Source organism: Arvicola amphibius, chromosome 11 (genome assembly GCF_903992535.2).
Source record: "Arvicola amphibius chromosome 11, mArvAmp1.2, whole genome shotgun sequence".
NCBI classification, from domain to species: domain Eukaryota; kingdom Metazoa; phylum Chordata; class Mammalia; order Rodentia; family Cricetidae; genus Arvicola; species Arvicola amphibius.
Window position 1 is genome coordinate 39,349,027 of NC_052057.2, and position 18,164 is coordinate 39,367,190.

General features: G+C 39.7%; 1 protein-coding gene across 2 annotated transcripts in view; it reads left to right on the forward strand.

Moving 5' to 3' along the window:
- Mecom (MDS1 and EVI1 complex locus) overlaps positions 1-18,164 on the forward strand; it is a 558,857-nt gene that overhangs the window by 498,688 nt on the left and 42,005 nt on the right. For both annotated transcript variants that reach the window (XM_038348277.1, XM_038348278.1), the window contains 3 exons: positions 1,425-1,559; positions 13,386-13,488; positions 17,795-18,011. In XM_038348277.1, the coding sequence (XP_038204205.1) occupies positions 1,425-1,559; positions 13,386-13,488; positions 17,795-18,011 (455 nt within the window). The remainder of the gene's footprint in view (positions 1-1,424; positions 1,560-13,385; positions 13,489-17,794; positions 18,012-18,164) is intronic.

Sequence of the window (18,164 nt, forward strand, 5' to 3'; positions counted from 1 at the left end):
TAATTAACGTATTTGTTGAAGTTTGTCCTCCATAGAAAGGGTATTTAACTCTCTGTTAGAGTGGAGAGGTTGAGGGAAGAAGAGGGAGCAATTATTGTCTTTCTCTTAGGTTACCATTTTTCTTTTTTTAAATCCTGGGGCGACTTACTGCCCTTCAATGGCCCCATGGTCAAGGGCTCATTCATAGTGCTTTAGACTGGGGCGCTCAGAACCGAGTTCTTGAAGTTTATGGTGAGTTGATGACTTAAATCTGCAAGTGGGTGATTATCGGAGTTCTATGCAAAGCTGCTCTTGGTCCATATAGTGAAAGGTTTAATGTTAATTTCCAGGCAGGTATAGCAGGAGCAGAGTTCAAGGGTTATTTAATTCATGAATTCTCGTCCTAGAGCGTGTTGTTTAGTCTGGAGCAGAAAACCGTCCTCACAGTTTGCATTAGCTGATTGACATAGCATTGCCAGCCCCTAGTTCTCCACCATGAGGTCAGTGACTCCATAGCTTTTAATATTGATGCTTAGCAAGTTATTGAGGTTAATGACTCAGAAAAGGCTGGATCTGAGTATATGAAACCTTAAAATTAAAAGCTTCCCATTTCAACTTGGATTTTGCAAGTGTCCCGAGTGACATTATCATTTAGTAGAGGCAAAACACACATCTTCAGAAAATGATAAAGCACCATCATAAGGTAATGCTGGCAACATGTGAGACCTGCTAAGTCTGTGCTTACCTGCAAGCCACTTTGTTATTTTGTTTACTGGGCATAGTATGTAAACATGTATTGATATGGGTTAGTTAAACCTTAGGTTGTCATACTTTGCATATATATATATGTATATATATATATATTAATTTTCTTTTGCTTGTCTTTAGTTTGCTCAAAAACATCTATGAGACAATTCTTTAACTTCAAGCTTCAAGCATAATTTTTGGTGACGAAATGCAAACTAATAAAAGAAATTTAATGATGTTTAGATGAAAGTTTTTAATCGAATTAAAATGAAATAATGTAAAAGCACTCACCCAGATGAGGAGGCTATGCAGAACTACAATATTGACAGCTGAATCATCCAAACCCAAATATTGAATATTTAGCTTAGAAATATTATGTCGCACATGCCGTTCCATATGACTCTTCTGTGAAAACACAATAGATAAAATTAAGTCATCGAGATTATTCATGGATGAAGAAGAAGCAAGCTTGTTTTGAAAGCAATTAATCAGTTTCTGTGATAAGTTAAAATTGCTTTACGCCTTTTGTAAAAGCAGTCTAGCTTATGCCTCCTTTAAGAATATATGTGCTGCCTGACCTTTTTCTTGTAAAGATTCAAAGGGAGAATACATGTTTCAATGGCATATTTTCAAGGAACTGACTACTTTCAGCAATGGGCCGAAATGGCAATTTATTGTTCTCATCTTCTTCCTTCCAGATCTTAGATGAGTTTTGCAATGTGAAGTTCTGCATAGATGCCAGTCAACCAGATGTAGGCAGCTGGCTCAAGTACATCAGATTCGCTGGCTATTATGATCAGCACAACCTTGTTGCATGCCAGATAGATGACCAGGTATGTTTTAAATATTTACTTGTCTTATTTAAGAACACTAAGGTATCAGTGAAGCCTGAAGAATAAAACTATAACAGCGAGCTGCAATAGACTCCTGTGACCTGGTTGTGTTGATACGGCAGAAGCTAACACAGGGACACACGATACGGAACTGAGACATTATTAGCACTGTCTTTTTCCAGTGCTGTTTTCTTTGGGTGGTCTGTTCGTGCTGCCTTACCATCAATATCAATGCTGCAGTTATTGTAGTATTACTGAGTGACTTAGAAACGAAGTACCTGAGACTACTGTTGCATTCTCTCTTTATCATTCTACTATGTACATTCATACAAAGTATAGAGCTAAATTTGAGATTTATTCAGAATTTGCAAATGATATATTTGAAATGTTATGATATCGTTTTATTTGAAAGAGTGGTTATATACTTATGCATGTCATTGGTGCAGACTTACCTGATTATACATTATAAAGTGAATAATTGTGTTGAATTACCTAAATCAGCATAAAAATTGAGAACTTTTACTCTTCAAATAATCAAACTACTTGTCTTTTGTGTAAAGCAAAAGTTTAAAGTTGTTGGATCATTGTGTGACTTTATGGAAGACCAAGAAGTCAGACTGACTTAAAGAAAGTAACCATGAAATAAAGGTCACAATATTATCCTGAAACTAATTTTGCACTTAATAAAATTATGACTCTTGTAGATTTATCTGAAAGTGCCTAAAGAATAAGAGGGTTATCCTGTTGACTTTTTTTTATTACAAACATCACTGGGTTAAAATTTAATTGTATTACAGTCATATGTGTCCCTTAATGCCATGGTTACTTAAATGTCCTTCCAAGACCATGTTGAAATGGTTGCTTGGCAAATCTACTACACCAAGAAAATGAAAAGTTTAAATTAAATGGTTGCAATTGAAAGCAGTTAAATAAAGCTAGCGCCATCAGCCCAAGACTCCCAGCCATCATTAGGAGATTATTCTTTGGCTTTTCACCAGCTCCCAGATCATTTTTTTCTGGCTAAACTAAACATAAGGTAGTAAGTTGTAAAATTATGTTTAAATGGGAATCATTTAAATCTTCAGCATAATCAAAAATAATAAACTAATCAATTGGGTTTTCCCTTTGCTGTAAAAAAAAAAACCGAAGTGTTATTGACAAATGAAAATATTATTAAATTAGCTATTGATTTTGAGAACAGCATATCCCAATCCTGTCCTAGGAGTTATTGTCTCCAGCAGCAGAAAGCACTTTTTGAGCCTCTCCTGTTCACAGATTGGGAAATGGATAGATCTAATAAGGGGTAAACTGTGCTGTAAACATAGCTTCCTAAAACGAAAACTATGGGCCCTCAAAAGATCCCTTTAAGATGAAATAATATAAATATATCTTAATGATTATTTGCTATTCATAGTTACTGACAACAGATGTATATCATTATTTTTTCTAAAACCATTAAAAGGTGATTCAAGAATTCTACTTGTAGCTAATTCAAGACCACTTGTGGTGAACTTTGCATTTAATTTTTATCTCAGATGTTTTATGATAAGTAAGCTCTTCTTGCAAAACTTGGTTGCATTTAAAGGGAAAGTCCTGTGGTTTATAATTGTGTGTGAATTGGGCTGCTCATTACAGTTAGCGTTTGTAATTTTTCCAATTAGTTTGAAAGTACACATTTTATAGGCATTGTTTCTAGAGAAAACATGTTCCTCATTTTAACAATATCTAATGTTTTACCTGAAGAAACAGAGAAAAATTGAGAAAGACACAGAACACCATTATGAGATACATATTTACAGTTTCCTTAAGTATTCATCGAAAACTTCTATATTACATGGTTGTACAATGAGCACATATAAAATAACTTAATCGTGAAATTGATATTGCACGGTCAAGTAGGTTCAGCCATACACTTAAGAGAAAAGTCAAAGATAGAAGACGGCTGTGAGAGGTGTCTTTGCAGACTCCAGCAGTATCTTTGGCACAGTTAACAGGACCCAAGAAGACAGCACCTTAATAGCACGTATCTGTATATTATAAACATATTCATCTGTAACTCTTCTGCAGTTCCAGAAAGACCATTTAGCTGGGCATCTCTGGACAGCTTTGAAATGTAAATGTTGGGCCAGGTGCAAAGATACAGAGCTGACAGCAGAGACCCTCCAGATGTGCTTTTGCATCCTCTTTTCTGGGGGTGGATCTGTCAAATGGTGGCTAGGTACAGCCCATCTCATTATAAACACACCCATCCCATCGCTGGAGATTCCGTTTACTCTCTAGACACTGAGAGAAGCCCTGCATCAGGGGTAGTTATTAAATTAGTGACATCAGCTTACCTGTCCAGCATCAGCCTGTGTTATTCTAGGATAAATCATAAAAATGCTCTCCTTTGCTCTGATTCTTAGAATAACTTTAAGTTATTATGGGCATAATGGGCAAATATTGTAACCTCCGAAAAGAAAGAATTTGGGGTATATTTTTCAGCTGTGATCTAGTTCTGGTGGTGTTTAGGTGAGCAAACAAAGAAGGCGATGATTACCCTGGACAAATGACAAGTGTGTGCATCATAGTGTATATTCAAAACATTTCTAAGCTTAAGTTAAAATGGAATGAATTTAAATCAGCTTCATAACAAGGTGGAAGGATAAGATCTGAAAAAGAAAATAAATGTGCATGCTAAGATTCTGAAGTTTGGTAGGAGGCGGCTGCCAGAACATAGACCCTGGATAAAACCCATGTTGGCCTTCTTTGATTGGTGGATTTTGTTTTTTAAGTAATACTAATAACAAATGTAACCCGAATTATGTCATAAAATGGAGAAGCAGGGACCACACAATGAACCATTTCCTCTCCTACTTTTCCATCAGTACTTTATCCCAGGTGATCTTCCTCCGTTTAGACTTTTTAACAGATTCACATGCATGTGTGTGTGCTCATGTGTGTGCATGTGTGTGTGTGTGAGCATTTGTACATATGTGTGTGTGTTACTTTATTTCAGATATTTCAGAATGAGCTTTGAAAATGAGCTTTCTTTCTTGACACAGTTGCCCAGAAAGAGGCAGGTCTTACGACTTTAGATGTCTCTCTTCATTTCATATTCTCAGAATTATTGCTGTGATATTTTGGGGAGCAGAAATTCTGGGTGTGCTGGCATTGCTGCGGAGGCATAATTTCTAAGTAGCTTCAAGTCTGACTGATGTTGTATTCCCTGACTGAAAGTACTGAGTTAACTGTAGTAATTTATCTTTATAAAGGAAGGCTATGCCAAAGACACGAGGATTGAGACCCCAATCACATACAAGTCATAGAGTAGAGCAACCATCCAAACACCCAAACTTCATGATCCTTGGTGTCTTGATTACTTTCCCTACATTCTTTAAAGTTTGTGTTCGATACTATGTAGCAGTACTGCTGACACCCAGCAGTGAGTTGGGAATATTCATTCCTGGCAGCAGACAGTAGGTAGATGCATTAGATAGCTTGGCTGGCTTACAGGAGCAGCAACTGGTTCTGAGCAGTAGGTTGGGATGAGAGGAAAGGCAGAGAGCTGGATGCTGGAAGCTGTCCCAAGCTAGATCCTCAAGGGGAGCAAACATGAGCTTTATCAGTTATTTAGAGGCTTCGTTTATATGGAGAAGCATCCACCCCCCCGCATATTTAAAGTCAAATGGTCCAAACATCTAAATGATTTACTGAGGCTTTTAAAATTTCTTGTTATTTTTATACCTTTCTTTTGAAGTTGTAGAGATTGCTTCCTTTTATAAACCAGGGTGGTTGGAGGATGTAGCGCATTTCTTTAGACCTGGCATCAACCTACTTTTGCATCTCTCTTTACCCTCTTTCAAGCTTACCTATCTATATTCTTAACCTCAAGTCAAAGGTCAGGCTACCTACGGGGCGTCTATGATCCTCAAGCAATGCTTGGTCTCCTCATTGAATATATTCAGAAGTTTTGTGTTCTTATGGGAGTTTTTCCTCCAAAGCATCTTTAGAGTAAAACTCTTAATTATAATGAGAGAGTTTAAGCTAAGCTCATGTAAGTTGGCCTTTTAGATGAAAGCCAAGTCCATCTTTGTATCATGGTAATCAGAATGATCTGAGGATTTTCTGTGGGATAATTTATATGTGTGGAAGTATTAGTATTCTGCGCCACGGAAGGAACACAGTTATCTGAGTCCTGTCTTGCCCTCACATGCTCTTTAAATGGAGGAAAGACCTCAGAGAGCCAGGACATTATTAATCTTGTCATTTACACAAAGTGATATGTACTTTCATTTTTAAACGGGCCCTTGACAGCTGGTATTTAGTAAGTAGAACCAGGGAAGTCTACCGTTGCCTCTGAATAGAAAGAAATGCTTCGATAAGGGGTTACCTCATGCCTGCTGTCCATTCTGAAGCAATGAGATAGGGAAGAATGTATGAGCCACAGAGAATACGAAGTCAGAATTCACTTAGGGGACCCAACCAGCTCCCTGGTGGTTAATGAATGGCAGCAAGACTCCACAGTGTTTTCAGTTGGAATGGGCATTGTTCTCGTTTGTGCTTTACCTTATAAACTTTTAACTGCTTCCAGGACGACCATGGTTGATTTGGCACACCCGCTTCCACTCAGCCCAGGCTCATATGAGCGATGCTATCGGACTGTGTGACACTAGAGCGCTGTTGTTATTGCAAGCTTGTTATGGGCTCAATTATTAACTTATTTTCTTTGGCCTTTTACTGAGGAGGGGAAAAATTCCCTTTCCTTCAACATTCACTTAATACATATGGTGCAAAAACGGCACAGCAAATCAACTCTGAGTACAGAAAATGGGGAGCTCTTTAACCTCTCCCCACTTTGTAGAAAATTTGTTTGCCTTCACTGTCAGGTAATTTGTTAATTTCTCTTCCTTTACAAGGATTTCTGTTCATGTTTGTATGCCTTCTTTTGATGTTAAAGTTATTATTGGCTTTGGGCATTTTCTTTGCTTTTAAGTCAAGTCCTACTTTTATACCAAAGTTATACTCTGCTATTTTAAGATGAATGCCAGCTGGCAGTACCTAGGGACCAGCTTTGTGAGCAGTGTGCAGACTGACTCTGGTGCCTGCTATCTGCTTGATAAGTTGCTTCCTTTACCCCAAGATGAAACTGCCTCAGACATAGCTTGCAGTTTAATATTTACATGAGTAAAAGGTCCCACCTTCTTCCCCAAGTATAATGCTTGGGACATGATGGTGATGTAATTTAAATACATAGATTTTGTTCATTCCTACCCACGGACCCCTGCCTTGAAAAGCGTGAACTAAAGTATTACACCCATATTTAAGTTGCAGATAGTGACCTGATACAACACATGCCCATTTTTAATAATCAGTGTTTGCATGTAGACATCATCTCTCATTCAAGACGAGCTCAAAACACCACGTGCACAGGAGATTCTAGCTATTTCTGGTGTGAAGCCAGAAAGGTATTAAGCAACACATCTCACGGGTCACCAAGGATGGTCAAGGGCAGAAGAGAAGCCTCCAGCTTGCAGTGTAGAACCCAACCATGAGCTTTAGCTTCTATATAATGTGATGGGGCCCTTTTGACAAACCTTCAGAAACCACTTATAGTGATCACGAAGTTTCCATACAATCAAACAAATGGCCAGTGTAAGGAAAGGGGGGGTCATGGGCATTGCTTGTGAGCCCTGAGGGAAAACCCTGAGAGGTTTTTAGATAGGGTGCACAGGTCTCCAGGCACACCAAGGGGCTTTTCAGCACTTCTCTTTTTGTTGAAACTAGGACCGAGGCCAATTTTGTTTTCTTTAATTCAGTAAATTATGTTGTCTGTTTTCTCATGTTACTAATAAATAAGTAAAGAATGTATAGAAGAAAAAAAACTCCAATGATGTGTTCTACTGTATTGTTTATAGGACAGTAGGTCCCACTTTGTCCCAATTGTTTTATTTATTTATTATTTATTCATGATATTATTTATTTTTGGTGCTTGAATGAACTCTTCATGCATGCCAGACAAGCTGGTGACACAAGGCTACATCACTTTATCCCAAGCTTCTCCATTTTTTTCTTGATTTGCTCTGTGTCTAGAGTATAGACGGAGAATACTTCTGTTTGGAGAAATTAAAGGGTGTTTGGCTTGGGCAAAGCTCAGTCATAATAAAGCTAATATTCTGTTGGAAGAGTTTATTTCCTGGCGGTCTATCTCTGTTTTCTGAAGGTGCTTCTCTGCCTCTCAGTAAAACCAGACCTACACTGACCATTGGGACTTTCCCTCAGAGGTTAAATGCTTGACATCATTATTGCTCTCCTGATCTGGGGTTGCTCACCATTGCTAGAGGTAGATAAGGGGCCCAGACTGTATTTCCTGGGGAGGTCAAGTATGCACACATGGCCTGTGGACTCATGCTGTCTCTGAAGCCCCAAGACTGGCAGATGTGTTCACATCAAATGTTGACTCTGTACAGACATGTACACTGACTGTCACTTAGTTTCCCTTCTAGTCACTTCCAAACATGCAAGTCCCACTTGGCCTTTCCTGCTTTTCATGGGTGCTTTGAATGAAGCTGTAGAAAAACAAAGCATTCAAGCCAAGCATTGGGAGTTGGAGGAGGGAGAAATCAGCTGACAGCTTCAAAGAGAAAACACAGCAATAGTCTGAAAAAGCTGCTTCTCCATATAGATTCTGCAGGGAGTACATTTCTCTATTATTTCAATTATTAGAACTTCCTGAATAGGTTGAAGGTCACTCATAATTCACACTTCTGTCATTTTTAGACATGCCAAGTGCAGTCTATTATGCATAAATAAAACTTCCAGTGTTTGACCGCAGAAAATAAATGGAAAGTCATAACAATGAGGCCTTGTTCATCTTTTAAAAAGTAAATGGTTTGTTTTCTTGTTTTCTCTTGTACACTGAAGTTTATCTTCTAACTCAATAGTACAAATCGTACACTTTAAAGTGATCCAAGCCTGGCACACTAACAGCAAAGCTGTTCTGGAAGATTCTCAGAACTTCTATTCTGTAGGATAATGAGCAAGAACGTTTTACCTTTTTAAAGTACAAATGGAAATATCATTATTTTGATGGCAGATTAGGTTGGACAGAGGCCTTGACAAAATGGAGTTAGTCTGAGAGCCTTCTGAAGACTTTAGCATTTCCCAGAATGCTTTTGAGTGTCTCTACCCTCATTAGTGTGGTATTCTTGAGCTTAAGTAACTGGTGGAAAGAAGCATTTAATGATATCTAATTAATTAAAGTTAATTAAAATTTTATCTTCATATAAGATGTGTATAACATAATATATATTTAAATGTACACACAAGTAGAATTAATCTGACGAAGGATTAACCTCATTTAGATACAGTTAATACATAACATGAGATTGTTAATAGTTCATGTACAATTTGAAATTCCTTAAAAGTATGAACTCTGCTTCATTTAGATGTTACATGTAAAATATATAGTATGTCCCAGCAAAAAAATATGTACATGCAACAGTGGCAATGACTCTCTCTGAATCTAGAGATTGGCTGCTCCTGTCCACATCACTGCTGGGTTTTTTTTACCCCTTGTTTTACCTTACTTTTTTTTGGTCAGAATTGGTTTCAGAGTTTGGTTAAAATGAATTAATTACAATAATTCTATCTATAGTAAATGATGTCTGTTTACAGGTATATTATGTTTATGCCTTAAGCTACAAATGTCACTACTACCAAAAGGGAACAGTTTTGGGTTTCCTGGTATTGTTTTGCAGCTATGCAAATGATTAAGAATTCTTTTTGAAACTCAGAAATTTTGTTAGTGAGCTGCTCTCACAAAAATTGGTAGTAAAAGACTACAACGAAGGCGGTTACCAAACCAATCATTACAGATGCTTATCTTTATAAATTGAAGAATTCAAAAATCCAAGTATCACATTCATTATGTGATTCATTATGAAGAGGAATACAGCTTATTGGAAAAGAAAAAACAGTTTATTCAGATAGTTGAAAAATTAAATTATTATGTTATGAAAAAGTTTGGCTGTATAGAAAATTCAGCCATGTTCATAACATCTATTTCTGAATTTTAGTAACAGTTATCAAATTTAGAATTCCAGAAGAGATCACAGGGTTTTAGATTTGCAATAACTGGCTTGTGAAATAGAACGTCCGTGTACCTGTTTCTCACACTGGTGGGACCCTTCTTCTGCTTTTCCACTTTGTGCTGGGATTGTCTTTCATTCCAGCAGCGCACTCTACAAGAGAGAGCAGCACAGAAAACTGACAACTTTTGAATTGGTTGAAACTTATTTCTGAATATTTGAGATTTCTGTCCTTGTATTGAATTCATCACAAAACCCAGGACATTTTAATTTTGGACCCGGTTAAGTTTTTCCACACAGCTACAATGGGAAAGGAGGACTGTTAAGTCTTTTATGGAATTTAGCAGACTAATCAACTCCCATTTTTTCCACAGCAAAACCCCCAGAAAAATAGTGTCTTTTCCTCTGGTGTATAAGTCAGATGACACAGGGTTTATAAACTTGCCGTGCAGCTAAGTCTCTGAGGTGCCCTGGTCCTAAAGACAGTGTGTCTGTAAGCATCCACACTGGTAAGTGTCTGCAGAGATCTCTCCTGCTGCTGCCGGCTTCTTATTTACCACAAGATGTTTTTATAACATGAAAGTAGAGACACAGCATTTCCTGAAAACAGAGACACAGTATTTCCTGAAGGAGGAGGTTCATTTAGGGTTGTGTCCCATCATTTTCCCATGCAATCAGTTTGACACACACACACACACACACACACACACACAGAGAGAGAGAGAGAGAGAGAGAGAGAGAGAGAGAGAGAGAGAGAGAGAGAGAGAGAGAGAGAGAGAGAGAGAGAGAGAGAGAGAGAGAGAGAGAGAGAGAGACGGAAAGTCATTTTGCTTCGAATGCTTGCTAATATTTTTCTATTATTGTGATAAGATATCTCTGGGCTCAAGTTTTCAAATTATAATTAGAGGAGGAGCACATAGTTTGACTTTAGGACTTCTGTGGTCCTAAGGAAAGGCAGACAACAAAGATCACAGGAGCAGAAACCCCCTGAAAGGAGGACTGGACCCATGAGGTTGTGGAGGATGGGGCTTTAAGGCACATTCTTATTGCTGTATGGGGAAGCCTGCCCAGAATTTGCCCTCGTTATGCCTGGCGTTTGCCAGTTCTTTTCAAACCCCAGTTTCACGAGCACCATAAAAATTCAGTTAAAATTGAAAAGAACACCCTGAAGTTAAAATCCACTCTGCTTTGCCTTGCCTTTCATGGCCTGGAATGTCACCCTTTACCTCCAGTAAATAAAGCCAACGTCAACACTCGTCCATGTCTTTTATATTTTATGCACTCAATATTCTTCACATGACAATCTGGACACTTAAAGGGTAATTACACGAATGATCTATGTCCTGGCAAGGAGGATTGTCTTCATAATATATAGTTGTAGTGTATCCATCATTTTCTTTTGTTCCTTGGACTGTTCGCATTCGATTGCACAAATCTAAAATGGAATTAGAAGAGACATGATTAATAGAGGACCGCAAAAAAATCATGATATCGCAATACTTTCTTCAAGTGTCCTGACGTGTGTGTCGGAGAAGGGGTCCCCAATGAGAAAATTGGACTTGCGTTGTCTTTTTGCCCTCCCTGTTTCTGAGAAGCTACTGAAAAGTCCTCATGCACCATGATTTGCATGTTCACATGCCATTGGAAAAGAAATTAATAAATCAAACCTGCAAGCAATGCCAGAGCAGAGGTGATTCAAACGGTGGAGAGAAGTCTATTGTCTTCTAAGGGGAAATAGAACTTAAGGATAAAGCAGGGTAGTAACCAGTATTTAACCCGCAGGTGTAAGAGGAAAGACACCCTGCGCGCGGATATGCTTTTAATCTGGTAACTTTTGAGCAAGGACTCTTCCTGCCTGTGGGCTTCCAGAGGCAGGAGGATGAGGTTTGAGGGTATGTTGGGCGGGCACTGGGTGCAAGGTGAGCATGCTCAACTTTGTGACCCTTTTAAGCAGAAACCACAGAAGGAGCCCATTTTGTGGTAGTCTACACTTCACTTCTGGAGAAATAGAGTAATCGCAGGTTATATTATAGCAGTGCTCAGTAGTACTTCCTGATTGATATTGTTTTCTATAAGGGGACTTAGGCTGGTTTAGGTACCAATGAATAAAAAAGCCTCATTTTAACAAGAAAGAGAGTAAGCAGAAAATATATATACATTTTTTTAAATTTAGCACAATTTCATGCTCTGATTTTTTTTTATAGAACAAAATAAAATGAAATAAACAACTGGAGTTTAGAGCCACCTACTGGAAAAGAGAGGCACATACTTCTTCAGCTTTTCAAAGGTCTTCAGCTTTTCAAAGGATAAACAAATAGGCAGATGGAACAAATGCATGAATATTTCCATTGATCTTACAAGATGATTTACACAGATTTTCTCAACTGGAATGAGTAGATGATCCTGGGTACCAGAGCAAGTCCGAGGCCTGGCTCACAGAACAGTGTCTTCCGGGTTTCTCTGCCTCTTTCTTGATTGATTTGTGTTCTGTACTTTCCCCATAGGTTTCGCTATTTGCTTTGCTTTTGCTCCTGGATGTGCCCTGGTGTTCAGAATATGTGGGGAGGGGAGTACAATCTTGTTTATTTATGGATTAGCTAGTGAGGAAGAGGATTGGTGTGTTGTGACCGAGAGAGAGAGAATGCACGCTAGCACGACAGAGATGAGCGTGGAAGAAAAGCCACAGGGCCGACACATACAGATGCTGCTGAGAGCTGTAATTTTTACTGCTTATTAGCTACAGTATAAGCTTCATTGTCTCAAAACCTCTATCTGGTTATAGAATTGCTTAATAACTAACCTTAGAATAAGATGAACCATCGATAGCATTTTAATGATAAAATAAAAGCATATCTTGAAGATTTTTTGTGCTTAAATACTTCTTTTTTATCAGTGATAGAAAGCCTGGTGCCAGGACACGCAAGAGGTCATGACTTGTCTGTCACCGAGCTACTTGGAAAGACAGGAAGCTCTTGGAAATTTCAGATTGGGGTTCTCCATACAGCCCCTGTCTCCCCAATCCCTTTCAAGCCACTAGTAGCAGATTTATTAAACCCTTCCTGTCCTTACCTCCTAGGTAGGAAACCAGGGCATAAACACCCAGCACAGCAGCCTGACTGCACATTGAGCATGAGGGGCAGGGCCTGCCTGTTGAAGTTGAAATCAAGACTGGGACACAAGGGCAGGACCTAGGGCCTCACCTTATCGCTGGTGGGAGTAGTGTTGTGAAACGAAGAGACTCCCCTATGATTCTGTTCTCTAGGGACCATGGCAATTCAGTTTGCTGCATCCCACCAACCACTGCCTTTGGGAAGTCACATGGAGAAAGGCTCCTCTGCTAGTTTAGGGGCAGCTCAAGGTTAGCAAGGCCTCTGCTGAATAACCAGGAGTGGCTCAGCTCTGCGAAGGTGTGGCCTGCTGGGTGCTTTGAGGAATCCAGGCATGAAAAAAGTATTTGTTAAACATTACACAGACTGTAGGTGACTATATTGCAAACTCCTATTAGGAAATTTGGTTTGTATACTAGCTAGGATTTGGTAAAAGTTTGTGAACTGTTTGAAAGATTTTTTTCTTCCAACTAGGAAATTTTTTTCTTCTTAGTTTATAAAACAGAAATCACCATCTCCTTTGATAAAACTAAAAGGGAATATGTTTATTAAAATATGAAAAATTGTACAGCTGCTCTGATGTGTGTTCTGCCTTTTGTTAATGCTTGCTCCTGTCTGTCTTCCCTGTCACCTGCTCCCGATCTTCAAAGATCTTCTACCGAGTAGTCGCAGACATTGCGCCTGGGGAGGAGCTCCTGCTGTTCATGAAGAGTGAAGAGGATCCCCATGAGCCCATGGCACCTGACATCCATGGTGAGTGCGGTGAGCAGCACCCAGGTGAGCCCATGGCATCTGACATCCATGGTGAGCACTGTGCGCAGCACCTAGGGCCAACGGCCTTCTGAAGACAGCAATGTTTCCACGAAGGCCCTTCACACCTGTGCTTTCTTCATTAATTTCCTTGGCTATACAGTGTCTTTCTTGACAAATGTGTTTACCCAGAATGGGTATTTTCTGGAGGTGATGTGTGGCTGTTGTGTTGGAGAAATTTCAGTTGCCTGAGGTCTAACCCGAATTGCGTGGAAGAAGATTTTGAAGATCTGGTTAAAACCATCACTTTCAGTTTGGTTAGTTTCTTCTGTAAGAATCCTTCCACTCTTTTAAAGAGTATTTATTCATTCATTCACTTTTATTTATTGGCTTGTTTACTTATTTTTCTTTATTTAGTCTGCTAGTTAGGGCATGAGTGTTCTGCCTGGAGGTTTCTATGTGCACAATGTATGAGCAGTGCCTGCAGAAGCCAGAAGGGGGTTTCAGACCCCTATTCTTGAGTGGTAGGAGGTTGTGAGCCATCACGTAATGCTGGAAATGGAACCCATGTCCTGTGCAAGAGCATCAAGTGCTTTAAGCTACTGAACCTCTCTCCAGCCTCTTCTCCAACATTCTGAGAGCCACCACAAATAGCCAGGTGTGGAACTTGCTAAGCAAACGACCAGCCATTTCTCCCGCTTATATTTCTATTACTGGGAAAGCGTTTCCATGGGAGCAGAATTTTAATCAGCATTACCTTGTAGAGGGAGAAAGGAAGAGATCATGGGCAAGAAAATGATTGATGAGGAAATTTTACAGCCAATGAAATTATTCCATGCAAGAAGCCTGTTCTACATGAAAAGATGGAGGCTCAGGTAAAGGACAGCTAGGTAGTAACACGGGTTCAGGACAGACCAGGACAGCTGAGACAATCTCTTTCCCTTCTGATTCTGTCACCTAACATACTGTGATTTGGTTCCAAAAATACTTTAGAGTACTTTTGAGTTGAAAGTACCAGAGTTGTTCTCCAGGGATGTGGAGAGAGGACCTTAAGACTCTCTGTGTCGGAACTGCCGTCGTGGCTGGTTATTTTCACACAAGCATTGCCCCTGTAGTTCAGCTCCATTCTCTCTTTGTAAAGCATCCTGGAAGTTTAGGGGTATCTTTGGGGTATACATTTTCCTATTGGAAAGGCTGATATGAAATTGCCTTTAGAAACCTAGACTTCCCAGTCAGCCAGGTGGAGTTTGAGCCTGAATGTGGCATCAGGCCTTGCTTAGACTGTCTAGGGTGCTTGGCGATTAAAGATGGGTAGTCTGAGCCTCCTTGGGTACAGTGTTTCACTTGTACATGATTGTTGAATCCTAGGTGTTTCCACACAGTTCTTAAAAATAGAACTGATTAATTTACCACTTTCAAAATACCCAAACAGAAGTAATGTTTCCATTCTTAAAATTGCCACTCAGAAAAGCAACCATGGTTTAAGGGATTTAGGGGAGCTGAAAAGATAGCTTGCCTTGAAAGCCTGAAGACCTGGGTTTGATCTTTAAAAGCCATGTAGAAACATCCAAGAGCAGGGGCAGGTAGTGTCAGTGCTTACGAGGTTGAGACAGGTGACACCTTGGGACACTGGCTGGTTTATCTAGCCAACTTAGTGAGTTCCAGGCCAATGAGAGACACTGCTTCAAAAAAAAAGTACATGGTACCCAAGAACCTAAGATTGTTCTCCTACCCACACATATATATGCATCTGCGCACACACAGTTTTACACACACACATACAAACACACATATATTTCTGCAAAAATATCCTTGAACTATTAGTTGCTTATGGTTTTAATGAATCATATCTGTTTTCAATTATAAGCATATACTGATGTATAAGACTTAGAATGTGTAAGTGATCATTTGGGTTCTATACTTCTAAAAAAAAAAAAGAATTTAAAGCTATACGCTCCATAGCTTATAAATGCTGGATATAATATGCTTTGCATAGCTTGTTCTTTTAAAGTTTTACACATAGATTCAGCCCCCATGAGTGAGGTACTACAGTGATTTTACAGGTTGAGAACTGAGGCTAAAGGGAAGTTAAACATCTTGGAAGAAAATATGGTGAATGCATAGAGTTAGCTTCTAGGGCAGGATCTTTGCTGTCTAATATTAGGCTCTTTGTTCTGTGTATTTTGCACCTGAAAGTTCAGTTTCTTTGTGGGTTCCTAGATGAGATTGGAAGCACAAATCTTGAATATATAGATGTGTTATAACCCTTAGAAAAACATCATTAGTTAATATTGTTGAGACTTCTCCCTCCGAGGTAGAAGAGATGATTGTGGGGCAGGTTCACTCTCTGTAAGGCAGAGGAGATGATTGTAGAGAACATCCATCCTCTGTAAGTCTCTGCATACAAAGTAAGGACAGTGCTATCTGCTGTTGCCCCCCACCCCGTTACCGATGTGATTTAAGGTAAACCTGTGTCTTCAGAGGTAGCAGGCTCTTAGTGGGTCTCTCTATTAGACTTGCCCCACTGCACATGGGGTAGGGGAAATTCTTCTATGCACAAAGCCTAAATAAAACCTAGCTTCCAGGGCCCAATGAAATTCCAGTCCCCCTTTAACATGAGCATTGGTGTGCTTCTGTAGCATCATTTTCTGCCTTCCCTCCATGTATCTTATACATCTGGCATACTTTGCAGCCTGGTCCTTCTCTGAGCCATGTGTGGTGTGAGAACCTTCATCCTTAGTGCGCTCTAGCACCGTGTCACTGTGATGATTTTGACCTATTCTAAACCCTTTGTGAAGGAAGCATTTTCTCCCATGTAGTTGAGTTGGGCAGTTATTTCCTTCGGGTTCCTGTGTGTTTGTTTGTCATAGCGCTGCACTCATGTGTTTCCCTCTGAGTTCCTTGTGTATTCATCCTCTAGCAAAGTCTCTGGCAATTTGATAGGTGACTGTAATGCTTTCCACCAAACAGTCAATTAATAGCTGAAGAATAACGTCTTCCTTGGTTATAGGTCCACAAAACAACTTATGTGTCATGGTGTTACTATGGGTGCTTTTCAGCTTCGTGAGATATACACAATACCTGTGGGATCATTACCTGTGACCTCCACTGAGTGCGGACTCTTGAGTGGGACCTCAGCTATTGAATAGAAAGGCAGGAACAGTGCTCTTTGTCCCTGACTTATAAAGAATGCTGTTGGTAGTTTCCATTATCACTGCCTAGTTATAAATCTACCTATTTAAAGTGTAAATTCTTGTTTGCTAGTTAACAAAGCCATGTCAATTATCCCTGACCCCAGAGTACAATAAATTAGCCTTGAAGGATGCTGGAAACATCCTGTGCTCCATCCTAGGTAATGACAGTTTATTGACAATGATAGGTATAATTCTTGCTCAAACAGGGCCTCTGTGTACACTTGTGTCTTTCAAGCAACATATCTTTGGCTTAGGGGAAAGTGGAAGTGAGTTCAAATTCTGACACAATCACTTATCTTTCAGCTCTGTAACTGACTGCTTAGTACTGTTATTTGAAAATTTGCATAAAAATAAAAATATAAAAATAAAAAAAGAAAAATTTTCTCAAACTTAAGTTTTAGGGAATGTGAATAGTGCCTATACTGGCTTGAGAGAATAGATCATGATGTATAAGTTGTGATTATTATTTCTGTTTTCCCTAGAACCTATAGAGGTGTTAAGTGTTAAGTTTTATTTGATCAGATCACACTGTAGGCAAAGGAAAAATGCTATTTTCCCAATTCTTTATGGGGCTCTTTGTATTCATTATTTTTAATTTACACATTGAACATGGCTTGGGAGAAATGGCAGTCAAACTTTCAGGGTTAGGAAATAACTCAGCGAGTCAAGCGATTGCTGTCCCAGCATGAGTGCTTGAGTCTCGATCCTCAGCATCCATGGAAAAGCCAAGCATGGCTCGTCACGTCTGTAACCCCATCAGAGGTAGAGGCAGAGTCAGGAGTGTCCCCAGGGCTCGCAGGCCAGCCAGTTCATCAAAGTGGTGAGTTCCAGGCCCAGTGAGAGATTCTGTCTCCAAAAATACAGTGGGGATCAATAGCGACAGCAACCTATTCCCTCCACATGTGCACATTTGGATGGGTGAGTCCACTTGTGCAGATAGTCTCCTTCAGTCTCCAGCACACACACACACACACACACACACACACACACACACACGCCAAAAACAAACTATGGGTTATGTTTTGTTTGACTCAAAAAGATGGCTGGTTTATGGTGGCAATTGATGATTCCAGACCCTACAGTGTGAGCTAATGATTCTTGGACTGTCTCCACAGAAGAACGGCAGCACCGCTGTGAGGACTGTGACCAGCTCTTTGAATCCAAGGCTGAACTAGCCGATCACCAGAAGTTTCCATGCAGCACACCCCACTCGGCCTTCTCCATGGTGGAAGAGGACTTGCAGCAAAACCTTGAGAGTGAGAGCCATCTCCGCGAGATCCATGGCAACCAGGACTGTAAGGAATGTGACCGAGTGTTCCCTGATCTGCAAAGGTGAGCAAAAGCCTATTGAACACGAGTGTTTGCTCTGCAGCTGAATGCTAGGCTGGAGCTTGGGGAAGACTGGAGCTTCAACAACCTGGCCAGACGTGGTGACAAGTTCAGGGATCATTGTTTTCTTAAAACGTCTTGTCCATAAGATAGCTA